Source organism: Myotis daubentonii, chromosome 18 (genome assembly GCF_963259705.1).
Source record: "Myotis daubentonii chromosome 18, mMyoDau2.1, whole genome shotgun sequence".
Taxonomy (NCBI): domain Eukaryota; kingdom Metazoa; phylum Chordata; class Mammalia; order Chiroptera; family Vespertilionidae; genus Myotis; species Myotis daubentonii.
Window position 1 is genome coordinate 8,734,865 of NC_081857.1, and position 18,552 is coordinate 8,753,416.

General features: G+C 49.8%; 1 protein-coding gene across 4 annotated transcripts in view; it reads right to left on the minus strand.

Moving 5' to 3' along the window:
* PIK3C2B (phosphatidylinositol-4-phosphate 3-kinase catalytic subunit type 2 beta) overlaps window positions 1-18,552 on the minus strand; it is a 76,974-nt gene that overhangs the window by 45,036 nt on the left and 13,386 nt on the right. For 3 of the 4 annotated variants that reach the window (XR_009449883.1, XM_059674568.1, XM_059674566.1), the window contains exon 2: window positions 2,177-3,193. Coding sequence is in view for 3 of the 4 variants with exons in the window: in XM_059674568.1 (XP_059530551.1) it covers window positions 2,177-3,106 (930 nt within the window). In the remaining variant the exon portion in view is untranslated. Of the gene's footprint in view, window positions 1-2,176; window positions 3,194-3,420; window positions 3,513-18,552 lie in introns of all 4 variants that reach the window. The other variant, XM_059674567.1, reaches the window with a different exon arrangement.

Genomic DNA, 18,552 nt, shown 5'->3' on the forward strand with positions numbered 1-18,552 from the left:
GAGAGAGAGAGAGAGGGGAGGGGGAGGCGACGGGGAGAGAACAGAGTAGCTACTGAGGCCATTTCCGTGCCCTTTCAGTGCCATTCCCTGGCTCCATAAGAAAACAAAGCCACTTACGTTCACCCTGCTGGCAGGCCCTGGCGGCCTCACCCGGCGCTGGCTGGGGGCGTCTGCCAGGCAGAGGCTGGCAGCGGGGGCACGAAGCTGGCATTTGGAGCCAACCATTTCCAGAGCTGGCTCCACGGGCCTGGGACAAGGAGAGTCCCTCTGGCTGGAAGCCCGGCGAAGGCGGGGTGGGGGTACAGGTCGAGGGCCCGAGTGGTCGCCCCGCCCGGTGGGATGGGTCCCTGCACCGAGTTGAGGTGGGGAACACCAAGGCCGCATTTCCCCACTAACAATGGGCAAGGCTTGGTGCGTGGCCCTCGCTTCCTCAAGGCTCGGACCAGCTCCCTCTCCGAACTCTGAAGACAAGCAGGGGACTGGACGGGGCGAGGGGGCCGGACAGGGGGCGACAGCGGTGACCACCTACCAGGGTGGCTGGACCAGGCGAGCAGGCCCCACTCTGTGAGAGGAACTCGGAACTGGGAACAGGATTCCGTGTCCCTATAAATAGCGGGGCAGCCCCACCTCTCGGAGCAGGGCCTTTAAAAAGCCCGGAGCTCCTCCGCCTGTGACTTGTCCCGGGAGCTGATGCTACGTCGGTGTCTCTCCCAGCAGAAGCACGGGGAGGAGGGGGCACGGAAGGAGGGAGCACGTGGCTGGTCCTGAGCTGTGCAGAGTCCCCGTGGCCAGGACCCAGGTGGGAAAGCCCCAGCTCCCTTAGACAATGTGCAAGGAGGAAGCGGGTGGAATGAGGTGAATGCTCGCTCTTCCCACGGAGGCGTCGCCGCCAGGGTGCCTCCTAACCCCTTCTCGGGCCAGGGCTGCCAGGGCTGCCGGGGGAAGCACAGAGCAGCCTTCAATTCCCACCCCTGGGGATGCTGCTGCTGGCACTTCTCTAGACCGGAAGATCCTCAGAGCTCTCCTGGACCCACCTGTGGCTTTGCTATTTCATAGTATGCTCGGATACAAGTAAAAGTATTATTGTCATACCACATGTTTTTTCTAAATACTTTCAATGTGAACAGAGATGACTGGTGGCGATGGTCGCAGAACAATGTGAATGTATTTCATGCCACTGCACTGTATCCTTAGCATTCGTTAAGACAGTAAATGTAACGTTATGTATATTTCTCCATAATAAAAGAGAGACAGAGAAAGAGAAGAGGGAGGTAGATACGGGAAAAGAGAGAGAGAGAGAGAAGAGAAAATGAAAGAGAAAAGGAGACAGAGAAAGACAGAAGGAAAGAGAGACAGTCAGAGAGAGTGACAGAAACAACCAAGAGAAAGATACAGTGGGAGAGACCGAGAGAGACACACACACAGAGAAGAAGGCACAGAGAAGAGACAGAGAGCGAGAACGAGCCAGCTTTGGAATGAGAGAGACCAGAGCTGGGTGCCTTAGACCAGCGGTCGGCAAACTCATTAGTCAACAGAGCCAAATATCAACAGTACAACGGTTGAAATTTCTTTTGAGGGCCAAATTTTTAAAACTTAAACTATATAGGTAGGTACATTGTTATTAACTTAATTAGGGTACTCCTAAGGCTTAGGAAGAGCCACACCCAAGGGGCCCAAGAGCCGCATGTGGCTGGCGAGCCGCAGTTTGCCGACCACGGCCTCAGACCATCAGGCAGGGCTGCTGCGGGGTCTGGACCAGGGTCTGGTGTTCAGTGAGCACAAACGATGGTGAATATGAGGCTGGAGCCTCATCACCGCGCAGAAAAAAAGCAGAAGCTACTCGCTCCAGTCCACAAGGCCACTGGGACCAACGGCGAGTCCCATAACCCCGGCTCCGTCCTCACATCATACAGCAGGCACACTGGACACTGGGATTCTGAAATGCCTGCTCCCAGGAGATACACAAGGTACACAAAGCTCAGCCCTGGGGAGGAGCCATGTCTCCAGGTACCCCGTTTCCTCTCCCCACCAGGACCCAGGGGCCCGATGACAGAAGCCGAGGGCAGAGAGGACTAAAGGGATGAGTAAGTAGCCGATTTGGAAAGCCAAGAAAAAAGGGAGACTCTTCTGTTTCCGAACGACATGAGAAAAGGACAAAGAAACACGATGTCCTCACCGAGGCAGCAGAAATCCGGTGGTTCTTGCCAGGCGTCGCATTTTTCCGGTTGGCACAGCGAGAGACATAGGTGCGGGGGGGCACCTGGGGGGGCATGGTCTTACTCCGGGCCACGGGTTTTCCAGGGGTGTCCTTGCCGAAGTCCAAGGGCCCCCGGCCCTCCTTCCAGCCCCTGGTGGCATCCCGCACCATCTCTGCATCATAGGTTGACTTCAAGTTGAGCCGTGTGATCGCATCATTGATACCATCGTAGTCCACAGGCCCCAGTCGGCGCCCTGTCCCCCCACTTCTTGGCTCTGCGTCTTCTAAGATCTGATGCCCTAGCAACTTGCCTGAAGGCTGTTCAACCAAAGAAAAAGTGTTGATGTCATTGGGCTGGGAGATCTTGGAGGAAGACGGGGCCCTCTTCCTGGGAGGTAGGGGAGGGGTGTCCCAGATAGAGACTCGAGGAGGCAGAGGAGGCGGGGACAGTTTCTTAGAAGAGCCATCTGTGTCCCCCGGTCTTGGGGACAAAGAGAGTCCCCCATCTGAACCATCAAATATGTAAAGATAGTCTCCAGCCAGGGAGCCTTTGGGCCAGGGATCTGGGCCAGGCTGGGGGCCCTGGGAGGTAGAGTGGTTGGGCAGCCCTTCCTGTGGGGAGAGTGAGTTGTAATTGAGGGTAGGATCCGAGCCAGAGAGACCGCGTAAGAGCTTGAGGTCCTTCTGCCTGCCTGCTGGCTTGTTGTAGAAGTCCAGCGCTGGCTCCTCCCAGTCGATGAGAGAGGGGTCTGTGTTCTGCTTGGTTCTGTTTTCCTCCTTGTCATGCCGGAGCCGGGACAGAGCATCATACTCCATCTGCAGGGCTTCGGCCATGGCCAGCTCTTTGCGGCTGATGCCCACGGACTCGAGGGACTCCCAGTGTTCCCCATTGCCCGGAGTCGACGACATGGTGAGGATGGGGACGGAGGAGACAAGGAAGGCTTCTACTTCCTGCCAAGGTCAGGCCTGCAGGGTTGCAGCATGGTGTCTGGGCACCTGCAGGTGAGGGGTAAAAAATATCAATCATGCAGTCACAAAAAGAGTTGCATTCATAATCTGACTTAGGTGACATCTACCTGTTTCTTAATTGCCTACAACAGAAAGATGGAGGGGAAACAGATACCAAGACAACTTTATCTATTACAGCCATTCACCCTTCCATTCATCTATACATGCCTCCACCTCCGGCCCCTAACTCCCATCCTCATCTCTCTCACACGTACCCAGAGGATAGAAGGAGGCATCAACCAGCTGGAGGAGACAGAAATAAGGGCTCTTCAATCAGTTCAGAGGGGACAGCTCTCAGATGCTGCTGCTGGGAAGGTGAAATGGTTTAACCACTTTAGAACACAGGCAACTTCCTGAAAAGATAACCCCATCCACCTACCACATGACTCGGCTATCAAAGTTACTTACGCAAGTAAATGAAAGCACACGTCCACACGAAGATTTATATGTGAATATTCATAGCGGCTTTATGTGTAATATCTAAAAACCAGAAACAACCCAAATGTCCACCGACAGCTGAATGGGTTAAAAAAATGTGATGTGTCCACAGAATTGACATTACTCAGCAATAAAAAGGAAAGAATTATTGACACATGCAATATCACGGACAAGTCTCACAATAACCACACTGAGCACAACAAGCCAGACAACAGAGTATGAGTATTTGGATCCCACTTAGATAAAATTCTGAAAATGAAGTTAATGTACAGTGACAGAGAGCAGATCAGTGACTCCCTGGGAAGGGGTGGGAAGCAGCAGAGGGAACTTTGGGGGATGGTGACTTAGGCTCACTATCTAGACTGTGTAATGGTTTCACATATGTCAAGACTTCAAATTGTATGTTTCAAGTATGTGCAGTTTATTGTATGTCAATTATAGCTCAATAAAGCTATAAATGAAGAGTACAGCCTGGCCGGCATGGCTCGGTGGTTGAGCATCAACCTATGAAACAAGGAGGTCACGGTTCGATTCCCGGTCAGGACACATGCCCAGGTTGCAGGCTTAGTCCCCAGTGGGGGGCGTGCAGGAAGCAGCCAGTCAATGATTTTCTCTCAGCATTGATGTTTTTATCTCTCTCTCCCTCTCCCTTCCTCCCCGAGATCAATAAAAATTTATATATATTTTAAAAAGTACAATAGAGCGTTATGAAACACATCTATGATTACTCAGATTGCACAAGGATTCTCCCCAGATACGCCAATATGAGCACCGAAACAAAGCTTTCCAGAGGGTGAGGCCCAGGGGCCTGATGGGATACAGTTGTGCCAAAATATTGACCCCTCCTAGGCCCTCAGGAAACCAGGCAGAGGGGCAGGACCACTGGCCCGCTGCCTCCAGCTGCAAGCAGTCCCCACAGTTACCCCAGTGTTGGCATCCTTTCCCCCAGAAGCCATGACATGGAGAAGACACTGAGCAAATGGTTGCAATGAAAGGTTAGCCCGGCTCAGCGGTTCTCAACCCCGGCTGCACATTAGAGACGCTGGGGGAGCTTTCTAAAAGTACGGTCCCGACACCCATGTTCTCCCGAGACAGTCTCATGTAATTGGCCTGCAGTAGGGCAGTGATGTGTTTGGTTTTTTTTTTTAAATATTTTTATTGATTCAGAGAGGAAGGGAGAGGGAGAGAGAGAAATAGAAACATCAACGATGAGAAAGAATCATTGATCAGCTGCCTCCTGCACACCCCACACTGAGGACTGAGCCTGCAACCCAGGCATGTGCCCTGACTGGGAATCGAACCATGACCTCCTTGGTTCATAGGTTGACGTTTAACCACTGAGCAACGCCGGCCGGCCAGCCAGGCAGTGGTGTGTTTAAAAATTCCCCAGGTTGCCAAAACCAGTTTGGCTCAGTGGATAGAGCGTCGGCCTGCGGACTGAAGGGTCCCAGGTTCGATTCCGGTCAAGGGCATGTACCTGGGTTGCGGGCACATCTCCAGTAGGAGATGTGCAGGAGGCGGCTGATCGATGTTTCTCTCTCATCGATGTTTCTAACTCTCTATCTCTCTCCCTTCCTCTCTGCAAAAAATCAATAAAATATATTAAAAAAAAAATTCCCCAGGCGATTCTAGTCTATAGTTGAAGGTGAGAATCATGGGTCCATGTGTGCACAGAAAATCCTCAACGTTATTTATAGGTTCTTGGAAACTGCACCTTTTCAACGAAACAACATATAATGAAACCAGTGTCACCACAGGCTAATTGATAGAAAAAAGAGTTAAGTTCCTAGGGCACATTTCTGGTCACAGAAACATCACCAAACTTCAAAATAAAGACCCAAAACATTTCCAATATTAAACATGGAAGTAAATGTAAGCTATCCATACATTTAAGAAAGATAAATGAAAACAGTGAGCTAAGTATTTTCCAACTCACTTATTCCAGTTCAGGGTCATGGGTGACTGGAACCTCTCCCAGTAGTTCAGGGCGAAAGGCCACCCACACCCACACCCACACCCACTCAGAGTGGAACAGTGTAGACACCCCAGTTCATCTAACGGTCACATCTGTGGGATGTGGGAGGAAACCGGCGAACTCAAGAAACCCACGCAGCCACGGGGAGAGCATGCAAACTCCACACAGACAGCGGCCCCGGCCGGGAATCAATTTTATTTTTTTCATCAATGTCATAACAAAACACTGTTATTCAAGAACCTGCTGTACGTGTGTTAGGGATGAGCTTGTGGGAAGTAAGTGTGAAGTAGCTACATCTGACCTTTAGCACCAGCAGCTAAGAAGTTCACAACTGCATACAATTATCAAAAATTGTGCATTCTATTGTACTGATTTATCCAGCAGATAATAAATACATGAAGCATGTTCTACCTCTGGATTAGAAAGTGGTAAACATCAACAGGAAAAGGGGTTCAGTTACATTCTTGGGTGGCAAGATCCAAAAATGAGTTAGCAAACAAACAAAGAAAAAAGAAAGCAAAATGAGTTAGGTCAAGGGTATCCCTTAACCCAAGGTTCCCCACACCCCGCTAGGACCCTTTGTATCTGCCAGGCACAGGCACAGAACCCTGTAGGGCCAGGGCTGGCTCAGCAAATTTTAGGAAGTAGCTTCTCAAAGACGAATGAGTCCAAGCCCAGCCTCAGGCACACAGAGCGCTCTGCTCACTTCTCTGCCTGCTGAGTTTCTCCACCCTTCAACAGCTTCTTACAGATTATTCTTTTATCAATTTGTTTTCATTGATTTTTAGAGAGAGAGGAGGAAGAGGGAGAAAGAGGTGAGAGAGAAACTGGCCGCTTCTCACGTGCACCCCACCCAATCGAGCCTGAAACCCGGGCATGTTCCCTGGGCCGAGAATCGAACCAGTGACCCTTCAGCGTATGGGACGATGCCCAACCAAACGGAGCCACACCAGCCAGTGCCTTATGGATTACTTTTTCTCTAAAGCGGGTAAGAGGCAGTCTTGCTATTTGAAATTCAAAGGAATTAGGTGACCAGCTGCAGGTACCCAGCACTTAGCTGCCCAGAGCTGGAAAACTAGTTCCAGGAAAAGGAGGTCTCGTGCTTTAGAGAGGAGACGCCAGATGACACCAGAGTCAGACGGCGTTTACGCCTTCCAATCCTGACTGTGGGTTTGCAGCTCCGAACCGGGACAGCAGAATACTAAGAGTTGCCGGCCCTGGCTAGGTAGTTCAGTTGGTTAGAGCAGCATCCTGATATGCCAAGGTTGTGGGTTCGATCTCCAGTCAGGGCACATACAAAAATCTACCAATGTGCCTGGCCTGCGTGGCTCAGTAGTTGAGCACCAACCTATGAACCAGGAGATCATGGTTCGATTCCCGGTCAGGGCCTGATCCCCACTGTGGGACGTGCAGGAGGCAGCCAATCCATGATTCTCTCTCATCATTGATGTTTCTATTTCTCACTCCCTCTCCCTTCCTCTCTGAAATCAATAAATTTTAAAAATGTAAAGAATCAACCAATGAATGCATAAATCAGTGGAACAAATTGATGTTTTTCTCTCTCTCTCAATATCAAGGAATAAAAATTTTTTAAAAAAGGGGGGTGCCTTAGCCAGGCACCACTGTGAAGAAAACGGAGACCATTGGAAAGAATCTCCACGTCCGGCCTCTCTCCCACTCAACATCCACACTTGCATCAGCCTCACTTGCTCGCCCTGGTCTCAGGGGACGCTGAGGGACAACCCGCTGGTGCTCCCATCCCCCCGCCACTGGATCCCCATCAGGATGATGCTCCACAGATTTCTCCTCCCTCTCGTGTATCATCTCTTCTCCTCAGCTGGGTCTCTCTTCAGCATGTAACCATGTCCAACCAAGCTTCTTCTACTTTAAAAAGGAAGGAAAAAGAAAACAAAACCTCCAGCGGATACCCTGTGTTCTTCCTTCCCTTCCCGACCCATTTGCCAATTCTTCCCTCTCATTTACTCCTTTTTTTTTTTTTCTTAAATCTTCACCAAGGATATTTTTCCCATTGAATTTTAGAGAGTGGGAAAAAGGGAGATTGGGGGGGGGGGGGAGAAACATCAAAGTGAGAGAGACACATTGATTGGTTGCCTCCCACACATCCAGATATGTGCCCTTGACTGGGAATTGAACCCACAACCCTTTGGGTGTGTGGGCCGACACTCTAACCACTGAGCACACCAGCCATGACTCATGTACTCTTTTTTTTTTTTCAAACTAAAGATATGATAGATTATAAGCTCTAACCTTGGTAATTGTTTGTTACCAAATAGTACAGTCATTTTACAGTGACCCCAAAACGTTATTTGGTCCTCCTTGTTACAATGACCATGTAAAGATAATAGTAAGCAAAAATGTTTGTTGTTAATACTGACCACAAAAGACAAGTGATTTGTTTATAAGGCACAATGTTAACATACAAAATTCCTTTAGAAATCATTTTTCCCTTTGCTCAGAATTTTCAAGCACAAAATCTGTGACCAAAAAATGAGTTACAAATCTATAATAACCCCAAAAGCATACATCTAATCTCAAGTGTACGCCAAAATCTCCATTTTCTTTTTTCCAAATTTAAATACTTTAAAAGCCCACATTTGGAGCATTTAAAGTCTTTTCTAAGACTCACCTTCCCAGCTTCAGATAAGCCACTTAAGGCACTTGCAGAGCGGGGAAGGATGTTAATACCCTGCCGCTGCGAGGTTTTGACACCCATCCTTCAAGTGACTGACACGCAGCTTTTCAGCCTCCCCCACCTTGCAGCGACGCAAAACCATTTTGCCTTTTCCTCTGCGCTGAGAGTTCTAAGTGCTTTAGAAAGTTTCCAATGAACTTTTGTGCTTTCAAGCAACAAGTCAGCTAGCACGAACAATTTACTAATATTAAGTAGTATTTTCTTCACCCACGAGCTATTAAATTCTCCAGAGCTCTCCCCACTGATGTTTTCTCCAGAAAATCCCCCTCAACCCACATTCCCTACAGCCCCACCCTTTGCCATATAGCTAGTAACCCCTCTTCCCTTTCTTCGCCCCACCCCTCCCAATACCAGTGTCAAGCTGTGCCCTCTCCCTCCCATTTGAATGCCAAGATTAGGTATTTTGAAATCCAATCAAGTAGAATTCAAGTTAAAAAATAGCAAGATGAACCAAAGGTCACCATCAGTACTCGACCATTCCCTTCTCTTTGTAACCTGCGATGAAATCCAAATGCCCAAACTACACCTGCCATTTCTTTAAAAAAAATTTTTTTTAAATATACTTTATTGATTTTTTACAGAGAGGAAGGGTGAGGGATAGAGAGTTAGAAACAACGATGAGAGAGAAACATCAATCAGCTGCCTGCTGCACACTCCCCATTGAGTATGTGCCCGCAACCAAGATACATGCCCTTGACCGGAATCGAACCCGGGACCCTTGAGTCCACAGGCCGACGCTCTATCCACTGAGCCAAACCGGTCAGGGCTTTTTAAAAAATTTTATTGATTAAAATATTACATATGTCTCCTTTTCCCCCTATTGGCCTCTCCCCAGCCACTCCCCACCACCCCCCAGCACAAGCCCTCATCCCCCTGGTGTCTGTGTCCATTGGTTGTGCTTATATGCATGCATACAAGTCCTTTGGTTGATCTCTACGCTCCCCCCACCCCCCACCTTCCCTCTGAGGTTTGACAGTCTGTTCTGTGCTTCTCTGTCTCAGGATCTATTTTTGTTCATCAGGTTATGTTGTTCATTATATTCCACAAATGAGTGAGATCATGTGATATTTATGTGTCTTTCTCTGACTGGCTTATTTCGCTTAGCATAATGCTCTCCAGCTCCATCCATGCTATTGCAAATGGTAGGAGTTCCTTCCTTTTTACCGCAGCATAGTATTCCATTGTGTAGATCAGGGGTCCTCAAACTTTTTAAACAGGGGGCCAGTTCACTGTCCCTCAGACCGTTGGAGGGCCGGACTATAGTTTAAAAAAAAAGCTATGAACAAATTCCTATGCACACTGCACATATCTTATTTTGAAGTAAAAAAACAAAACAAAACGGGAACAAATACAATATTTGTATTTGCATGTGGCCCGCGGGCCGTAGTTTGAGGACCCCTGGTGTAGATGTACCACAGTTTTTTAATCCACTCATCTGCTGATGGACATTTAGGCTGTTTCCAAATCTTAGCTATGGTAAATTGTGCTGCTATGAACACAGGGATGCATATATCCTTTCTGATTGGCGTTTCTGGTTTCTTGGGATATATTCCTAGAAGTGGGATCACTGGGTCAAATGGGAGTTCCATTTTTAGTTTTTTGAGGAAACTCCATACTATTCTCCACAGTGGCTGCACCAGTCTGCATTCCCACCAGCAGTGCACGAGGGCTCCTTTTTCTCCACATCCTCTCCAGCACTTGTCGTTTGTTGATTTGTTGATGATAGCCAGTCTGACAGGTGTGAGATGGTACCGCATTGTCGTTTTGATTTGTATCTCTCAGATGATTAGTGACTTTGAGCATGTTTTCATCTGTCTCTTGGCTTTCTGTCTGTCCTCCTTCGAAAAGTGTCTATTTAGGTCCTTTGCCCATTTTTTGATTGGATTGTTTATCTTCCTTTGGTTAAGTTGTATGAGTTCCCTGTATACACCTGCCATTTCTCACAGAATTTGGGCATGACTAACTTGTACCCTACCAGACTGCAGCACAATCCAATCATCCCCACCCCAACTTGCTTCACCAAGCATTTGCCTAAGGCACTTCAAACGTGAACAATTCCCACAGTTCCATCATCACACTGAGAATTCCTCCGACCAAAGCACAGGCAGGCAGGCAGGTAAGCAATGAGAGGTTCACTGCGCTCCATCTGCAAGTTCTATCTATAAGGCACCACTCTGCATTACGACATCAACGTTAAAATATTCTACAGCTTAAGAATCTTCTGGAAGCAAGGTTCATAGCAGAGAACTAGCATGACAGGAAGCTCATTATAGAAGCAGCGTCTGAAAACCTCCACCCAGAAAAAGGAGGGGTGCCTGCTGGCATTCATATGCCTAGAGGTTGGTGCTCCAAGATCAAGATTCAAATAAACGCATCTGCTGGTGGCCCGGATGCACCTGATTTGGACTTGAAAACTGCCCAACGCAGAAGCTCATCTGAAAACCTTAAAGGATGGGCTCCTGAACACAGGGCTTCCTGAGCAAGCCCTGGAAACACGTCATTGAAGCACTTCCTCCTCCTCAGACTCTGGAAATTGAATCTGCAGCCATCAATTGAGGGGAGCTCCCTCCTCCAGGGTCTCCCCTGCTGCTCTGCTGTGACTCACACTGGCCAGGGGCATGTCTCCTGGTGTCATCTGGTCGCCACAAGGAACACAGGTTACCGAAAGCAATGTTTTAAGTGAATGGATAACCTCGAGAGAGTTAAAGGGAGGAGGAGGGGCAGAGTGAGCTAGCACTGAATCTACAGGCAAAGTCCAAAGGGGAGCACTGCCACCACCCTGGGCCCGAGCCCTCAGCCCGAGAAGCTAAGTTCTATTTCCACAAGACCAGGCTCCTCCCCAGGCGAGTTCACACCCCAGGGTCAGGCTACCGCTCAGCGAAGAGTGGGGCTGAGTGGGGGGGATTCTTCCACCACCACCTGAAAAAACGTCCACCCCCACCCCTTTCCCTGCCCTGGCTGTGTGCTCGGCCTCAGGGGCAGCCACCATCCTCAGCAGTGACCAGCAGATGTCAAGGTCACACCTGGGAGGCGGGTTCCATGGGGGCGGGGGGAGTCCCCTTTTCCTCTAGAGGTGGTGGGGGTCCCACCGTCCCCTGAGAGAGCTCATGTACTCTTCAACTCACTGTCATCTATCTGGCTTGGGCCCTCCATACTCCACAGCAACAATGCCCAGGCCGACCAATTCTGTAGGCGGTTCCATCTGCCTGGATTAGCGACTGAATGGGCTCTAAGGCCATTCCCTCCTTCCTTAAACCCTCCGCTCCCTGGCTTCCAGGACACGGGGAGGCACTGTTACTGCTGTTCCCCACATCCTGCTTTGTCCTCCTCCTCTGCGCCCCTCCGAAATGTTGGTGTTGCCTCAGGATTCCGCTCTCAGCCCACTGTTCATGCACCGCCCTCTGCTTGGGCAACCTCATCTACTCTCTCTCCTATTCACACACTCACGTGTAGATGACACCAAATGTGCAGCTCCCCTCCGGTCTATATGCCCACCGAGACCTCACACCCAAATGTCCCAAACTGAACCAGCACCTTCCTGCCTCCCTCTGGTTCCCCACATGGTGAACGGCCCCACCCGGTCACCCACGCTAGAAACCCAGCAGTCATCCTGGATTTCTCCTCCCTTTCACTCCATATTCAATCATCGAGGTCTACCAACTTTTCCTTTTCGATACTTCCCAAATCTAGCCCCTCCTATCCTAATTAAATCCTTATCTTCTCTCACCCGGGCTATTACAACCGACTAATCTTTCCCTCTTTAAGGCTTTGTCCACAGAGCAGCCAGAGGGCCCCTTCTAGAGTGTAAATCTGATCATCACACTCCCAGGTTGACCCCCTTCAAAGGCTCTCTGATTCCTTTACAAGGTCTTAGTCATGGCCAGCACCTCCCTCTCATCTGCAACCATTCATTACCAAGCATTTGATACCTCCCTGATTTTGCTTCTACTCCTAGGTATGCCCTTCCCAACACTGCCCGACTCCAACTCCCTCTTCTCAGACTCGGCTCAGACATCATGTTCTTCAGAAAGCCTTCTCTGAAACCCCAGAATGAACCAAGGGCCCCTTCTTTATGCTCCCAATGGCAACTGTACATCTCTCCGACATAGTTATAAAGTTATTTTATTCAAAATTAAAGGTGTATGGGTCTGTCACCCCCACTAAACTCCTCAGGTTCCAAATTCACTTCATTTCCACTGCGAAAACTGTACTTAAACTGGGATATATAAGGGCCGAGTATTTTGGTGGCAAGAATCGCAGACATGGAGATGGGTGGTCAGAATGCAGGTGGGGTCCTTCAAACACAGGACTGGGTTTCAACTAATCAAGCCAGGTTTGGCATCCCTACAGGCAGGTGGGCGGACGGACCAGAATGCCACACGAAGTGACTTCTAGCTCGGGGAGTCTTTAAACCCCTTCAAGCAAATTCCTCAGAGGACTCCAACCCAGGCTATGGCCCCAGAAGGAAAGCGAAGGAAGGTCTGAGAAAAATCCCACAGGCCCAGTTCCCAAGGCTCTTCCCAGACTGGAATTCACAGGAGGAAAGCTGAGCTGCCCCTTATGGAACCACCATCCATTCCCTGGCTCCTGGCCAGCACAGCACCAGACTGTCAGCTCACGCCAGGGCGCCACGCTGAGAGCTGCTCCTTGCAAAAGGCTCAGGGCTGGGCTCACTCTGATGCCCAGGGATCCACTGTGAGGAGGCAAGACAAGCAGCACCCCCTCCCCCAGGACCAGGAGAGCCACCCCCAAGGGGGAGGGAAGGTTCGGAGGAGAGCAGCAGCCAGGCACAGGGGAAATCAGAGGGAAAGCGGGAAGGCAGAGCACCCAGGCCCAACAACCGGTAGCTGGAGCGAGCACGCAAGGGTCTAACTCAGTGGTTCTCAACCTTCCTAATGCCGCGGCCCTTTAATACCGTTCCTCATGTTGTGGTGACCCCCAATTTCATTGTTACAAATTGAACATAATGAAAGCATAGTGATCAATCACAAAAACAATATGTAATTATAGATGTGTTTTCCGACGGTCTTAGGCGACCCCTGTGAAAGGGTCGTTCGGCCCCCAAAGGGGTCTCGACACACAAGTTGAGAACCGCTGGTCTAACTGCATTTTCCAGGAGGAAGGGCAGGGCCGAGTATTTCAGGAATCAGTCTCAAGTTTCCTGCCTCCCCCTTCCCTAATTCAGTTCCCACCCTGCCAGCCTCCGCTGGGCTGACAACTTAGAAACTGCTCTCCTCCCTTCGTCCCCAAGGGCTAATATCCACGTAGGTCCCAGGACAGAGGTGAGTGGAGAAGGGCCTTGGTCTCTGCTACTCCGCAGCCCATCCACGAAGAGGTGGTTGGGCCAGTACTGCTGTGTCACACACCCCTGGGCGCACCCACGCACGCTGTATTCTAAATGAATGACACCCTTGGCCACAACAAAAGAAGTGAATGGCGCCTCCGGAGTTGTGCACCCTGGTGGCCCTGTCTGTGTTCGCTTCTGAGTTAGGATCCATCTCTCAGAGCAGATGGAAACCATATGAAAGGTGACTTTAGCCAGTTTCCTTTCACCACCTGCATGCACGGCTTGCTAACACTCGCCCGCATGCGCACTCTCTTTCTCTGCTTACCCATTGGAAAGAAAGCTGCAAACACTTCACCCCTAAATAATTCAGCCCGAACCACCTAAGAACTAGGACATTCTCCTATATTAACACCGTGCGACCCACAAAACGGAACACTGACACAGTAACATTATTTAATGTATAGTCCACATGCAAATGTCACTTGGGAAGTTTTTTCAAACATGCAGATTCCTGGTCCCTCTCCTGGAGGGTCTGACTCAGTGGAGTGGGCCCTGGACGCGGAATGTTGCTACTAGTGAGCCCCTCAGGAGATTCAATTGTGCAGCCAGGTTTGACTCACTCACTAGGGTGTCAGAACTCCCAGGAAGACCAGGGGGGACTGTGGAAAGGAACCCCAAAAAGCACTGGTCAGCTGGTGAAGGAAGTGGACATGCTTAGGGCCAAGCAGGTCGGTGCCAGGGTCTACGCCGCACCAGGCACCAAACTCAGTCCACACAGCTGCCAAGAGATGGCTGAAGGCTGGCGGGGGAGGAAATGGGGTCAGGGCTGAGCCGCACAATGGTTCAGAGTCAAAGGGTGGAGAGAAAGGAGGCACTCCCTCCAGTGAGCTGGCTCTGCTCTGTCCCGAGCCAGAGAGGGCGGGCCCCGGGGGCCAGCGCTGACATCCATCCGCTGTGGGTGGACAGGGCTTCCTGCTGTCCTGCTGGAAGGAACCATATTGGCGGCTCTGCTTTGGATGGCCCAACGGGCCTGGGTCCTCTTTGTCTGTTTTCTGAGCCACAGAATTGGATCCCAATGGGCATTGAGTACCGGCTACATGCCAGGCGCCATGCTAGACCTATAAGTATTCAGATGAGCTTATGATCTAGCAAAGGTGAAGGACATATCCATAAATATATTGACCCCCCTCCTGGGGCACAAAGCAGGGAGGATATCTTGACCCATCTTCACTGGGCAGGGAGAATGGAGAGCTATCAAGGAGGTGATGAAAGGCACAGAGGTTACAAGCCCCCAGCCACGGCATCCACCTTTTAGTACTTCTTACGAAAGAAGAAGACTCAGTTTTCGGACTGCCTGGGGAGCATCTCCTCTCAAGGACAGAACCGATCAAGGGGGTTGAAGGCCAGAAGGATGTCATCCGTTTGGCTCCCAGAGTTTTCTCTTCAGAGAGAACCCCTGCCCCTATCCAACCCCCGAGATCCACACTTACCCATACCCCAAATCCCACCGGCTTTGCAGCCAGAGACGCCCCCACCCCCTCAGCCAACACACCTGCGGCCCTGCTCCACCTCTCCCTCCCACAGCCCCAGCTCTCACAGGGAAGCTCAGCATACGCTGTGCCAGGAATCCAATTTCTCCAGCAGGAAGGTATACCAGGAAGGTCAGCCCTGGCCGGTGTGCTCAGTTGGTAGGAGCGTCATCCCATACGTATACTGAAAGGTCATGGGTTCCATTCCCAGTCAGGGCACATACCTAGATTATAGGTTCGATCCCCGGCCCTAGTCGGGCACATGCGGGAGGCAACTGATCCATATTTCTATCTCACATTGATGCTTGTCTCTCTTTCTTTCTCTCTCTCCCTTCCCTTCTCTCTAAAAATCAATGATTTTTTGTTTTAATAAAAGGTCAGGTAGGCCAGCTCCCTGGCTCAAACAGATATGCATCTGATCCCTGCTTCCATATTAAATACCTACAGGTTTTATACAGCTTCTCTGATGTCAGGGCCATCACTGAATCACACACACTAAGTCTTCCTCTTTTCTAACCTACATCCCTTCTGTGTGGCTCTCACTTAGTTCCAAATGTGTGGAGACAGAATAACTGCCTGTGTTTTCTTCTCACTCATACGGCCCCTCTCTAGTACCTTCTCTTTCTTTCTTTCTTTCTTTCTTTCTTTCTTTCTTTCTTTCTTTCTTTCTTTCTTTTTTTTTTTTTTCACGGAGACCCCCCAGCACCTCGCAGCCCAGCTTGCGGAAGTCCGTGGCGTGCTCACTCTCCTAGAGTACATGCCCTTGACCAGAATCAAACCTGGGACCCTTCAGTCCGCAGGCTGACGCTCCATCCACTGAGCCAAACCAGCCAGGGCTCTAGTACCTTCTTAGCCAGATTACAGTGGCCTCACATGGCTCAGTCTTTCCTACTGGAACTTATCTTCCATCTCTCCCTTCCCTAGGCCTGCCCTGGACTTTCCACCAATTTCAAGCCAAAGCGGATACAAGAGTTAGTAGAGGGCTCTCTGGGTCTTAGGCGAGCAGAGGGCCAGGGGCTAGGAGGCTGTGTGACATGGTTAGATGGAGTTCGGTTTGCACGGAGAGCCCTGGCGTCCCCGATCCCGGCTCAGAAACCATCTGTGCAGGTGGTTCTGGTGACACACGCACACAGAGAATCCCCAGGGAGCATAGCTCCCACCACATACCCTGCAGACTGGGGATCTGAATGTGAAGAAAGTCAGGGTGGAAGAGGTGAGGCAGCTCATGGCTCCTCTCAAAACTTTCCTTCCTAGAGCTGACGATTTCGGTGGCAGCGCCAGGGACCAGGAGCTGGCAACCAGCTGAATGGAACCTTTTGCGAAGAGAAAAGAAAGGTCTTGGCAGCGTGTGGATCTCTAACCCAGGAACCAACCCATGAGCCAGAGCAGCCACATCTCCTCTGTCTGGTCCACTTCCTGCTTTCTCCCCGCCACCACCACCTGGCCGTCACCACCCCAGCCTCAAGAACCAGCCCTTCTCGTTCAGATCGGCGGGGTTCCCTCCAACGAGCATGGTGGGTGGGAATGTAAACTGGTGCAGTAGGTAGGGAAAAATAGTATGGAAGTTCCTAAAAATATTAAAAATAGAACCATTGCCCTCGCTGGTTTGGCTCAGCGGATAGATCACCCGCCCGTGGACTGAAGAGTTCCTGGTTCAATTCGAGTCAAGGGCACATACCTCAGTTGCAGGCTGGATCCCCGGCCCTGGTCCGGATGTGTGCGAGAGGCAACTAATCGAGGTGTCTCTCTCACATCAATGTTTCTCTCGCTGTCTCTCCCCCTCCCTTCTACTTTCTCTAAAAATCAATGGAAAATATGTCCTCTGGTGAGGACTAACAAACAAACAAACAAAAAGCATAGAGCTACCATATGATCCAGCAAGTCCTCTTCTGGACATTTATCTGAAGAAATCCAAAACAGTAATTTACCAAGATATACGTATACACCCCTTATTTGATTGCAGCATTATTTCCAGTAGCTAAGATACGGAAACAACGTGTGTCCTTCAACAGACGAATGAATGAAGATGTGGGACATATAGGCAATGGGATATCACTCAGCTGTAAGAAAAGATGGGCAGACCACATGAGGACACAGAGAGAAGATGGCCATGTACATGCCAGCAAGGCCTCAGAAGAAACCAACCCCGCCGACATCCTGAGCTTGGAGTTCCAACTCCAAGACTGCACTGGGCCCCAAACACTGGCCCTTGCTGATGTCCGGAGCCCCGATGAACCATTGGCCCTCCCCTAACAACAGGTCTGCAGAGAACAGAGGCCCTCAGCCCACCTGACTGCTCGCACATCTGGAAAATGAAACGCACTCTTCATTCTGCCCTGTATTGCAACACAAGCTGGACACGAGGCAATCCTTGCTGAGAATCGATCAACTCCTCACACACAATCATTTTAAAGCTTCACCAGGGCCCTAACCGGTTTGGCTCAGTGGATAGAGCATCAGCCTGTGGACTCAAGGGTCCCAGGTTCAATTCCTGTCAAGGGCATGTACCTTGGTTACGGGCACATCCCCAGTTGGGGGTGTGCAGGAGGCAGCTGATCGATGTTTCTCTCTCTCATCGATGTTTCTAACTCTCTATCCCTCTCTGTAAAAAATCAATAAAATATATATTTTAAAAAAAAAAGCTTCACCAGGGATTGTGTCACCGGAGGAGGTGGCTCTTGCAAAATAACCCCCTGAAGGCACAACCGCTGGCACGAGAGGACAAGACCACAGACTCCTCGTTATCTCGATTCTTGCATACCATCTCTATGGACTGCAAATGTTAAATGCTAACTATCCTATGCCCACCACTGTGAACAAAGCATGTGTCTCTCAGCTTTATTCTTCATTCCATCTTAGAGATTTCTCCTCTTAGCTCTCTCCCACCTCTTTAATCTACTACCAATGGATTTCATGTGACCCTACTTGTGTTGTTTTTTTTTATTATTCTAAATGCATAAAAAGAATTGCAAGACTGCCCTAGCTGGTGTGGTTCAGTTGGTTGGGTATCGTCCCATGCACCAAGGGGTTGCCAGTTCAATTCCCAGCTTGGGGTGCAAGTTATGGGCTTGATCCCCATCATTGATGTTTCTGTCTCTCTCTCCCTTCTCCCTTCCTCTCTGAAATAAATAAAAAAATATATAATAATAATAATCAATCAATAAATATAAAAAGAAAAGGATAACACATAGGATTCCACTCGTATATGGAATATAAAACAAAAAAGTAACAAATGAACTAACAAAACAAACAAAAAACTCATAGACACAGACAACAGAATGTTACTTACCAAAGAGAAGGGGGTGTGGGGAGGGCGAAATGGGTAAAGCAAGTCCAATACATGGCAATGGAAGGAGACTATACTTTTGGTGGTGAGCACAAAATAGAGCACACTGGTAGAAATTA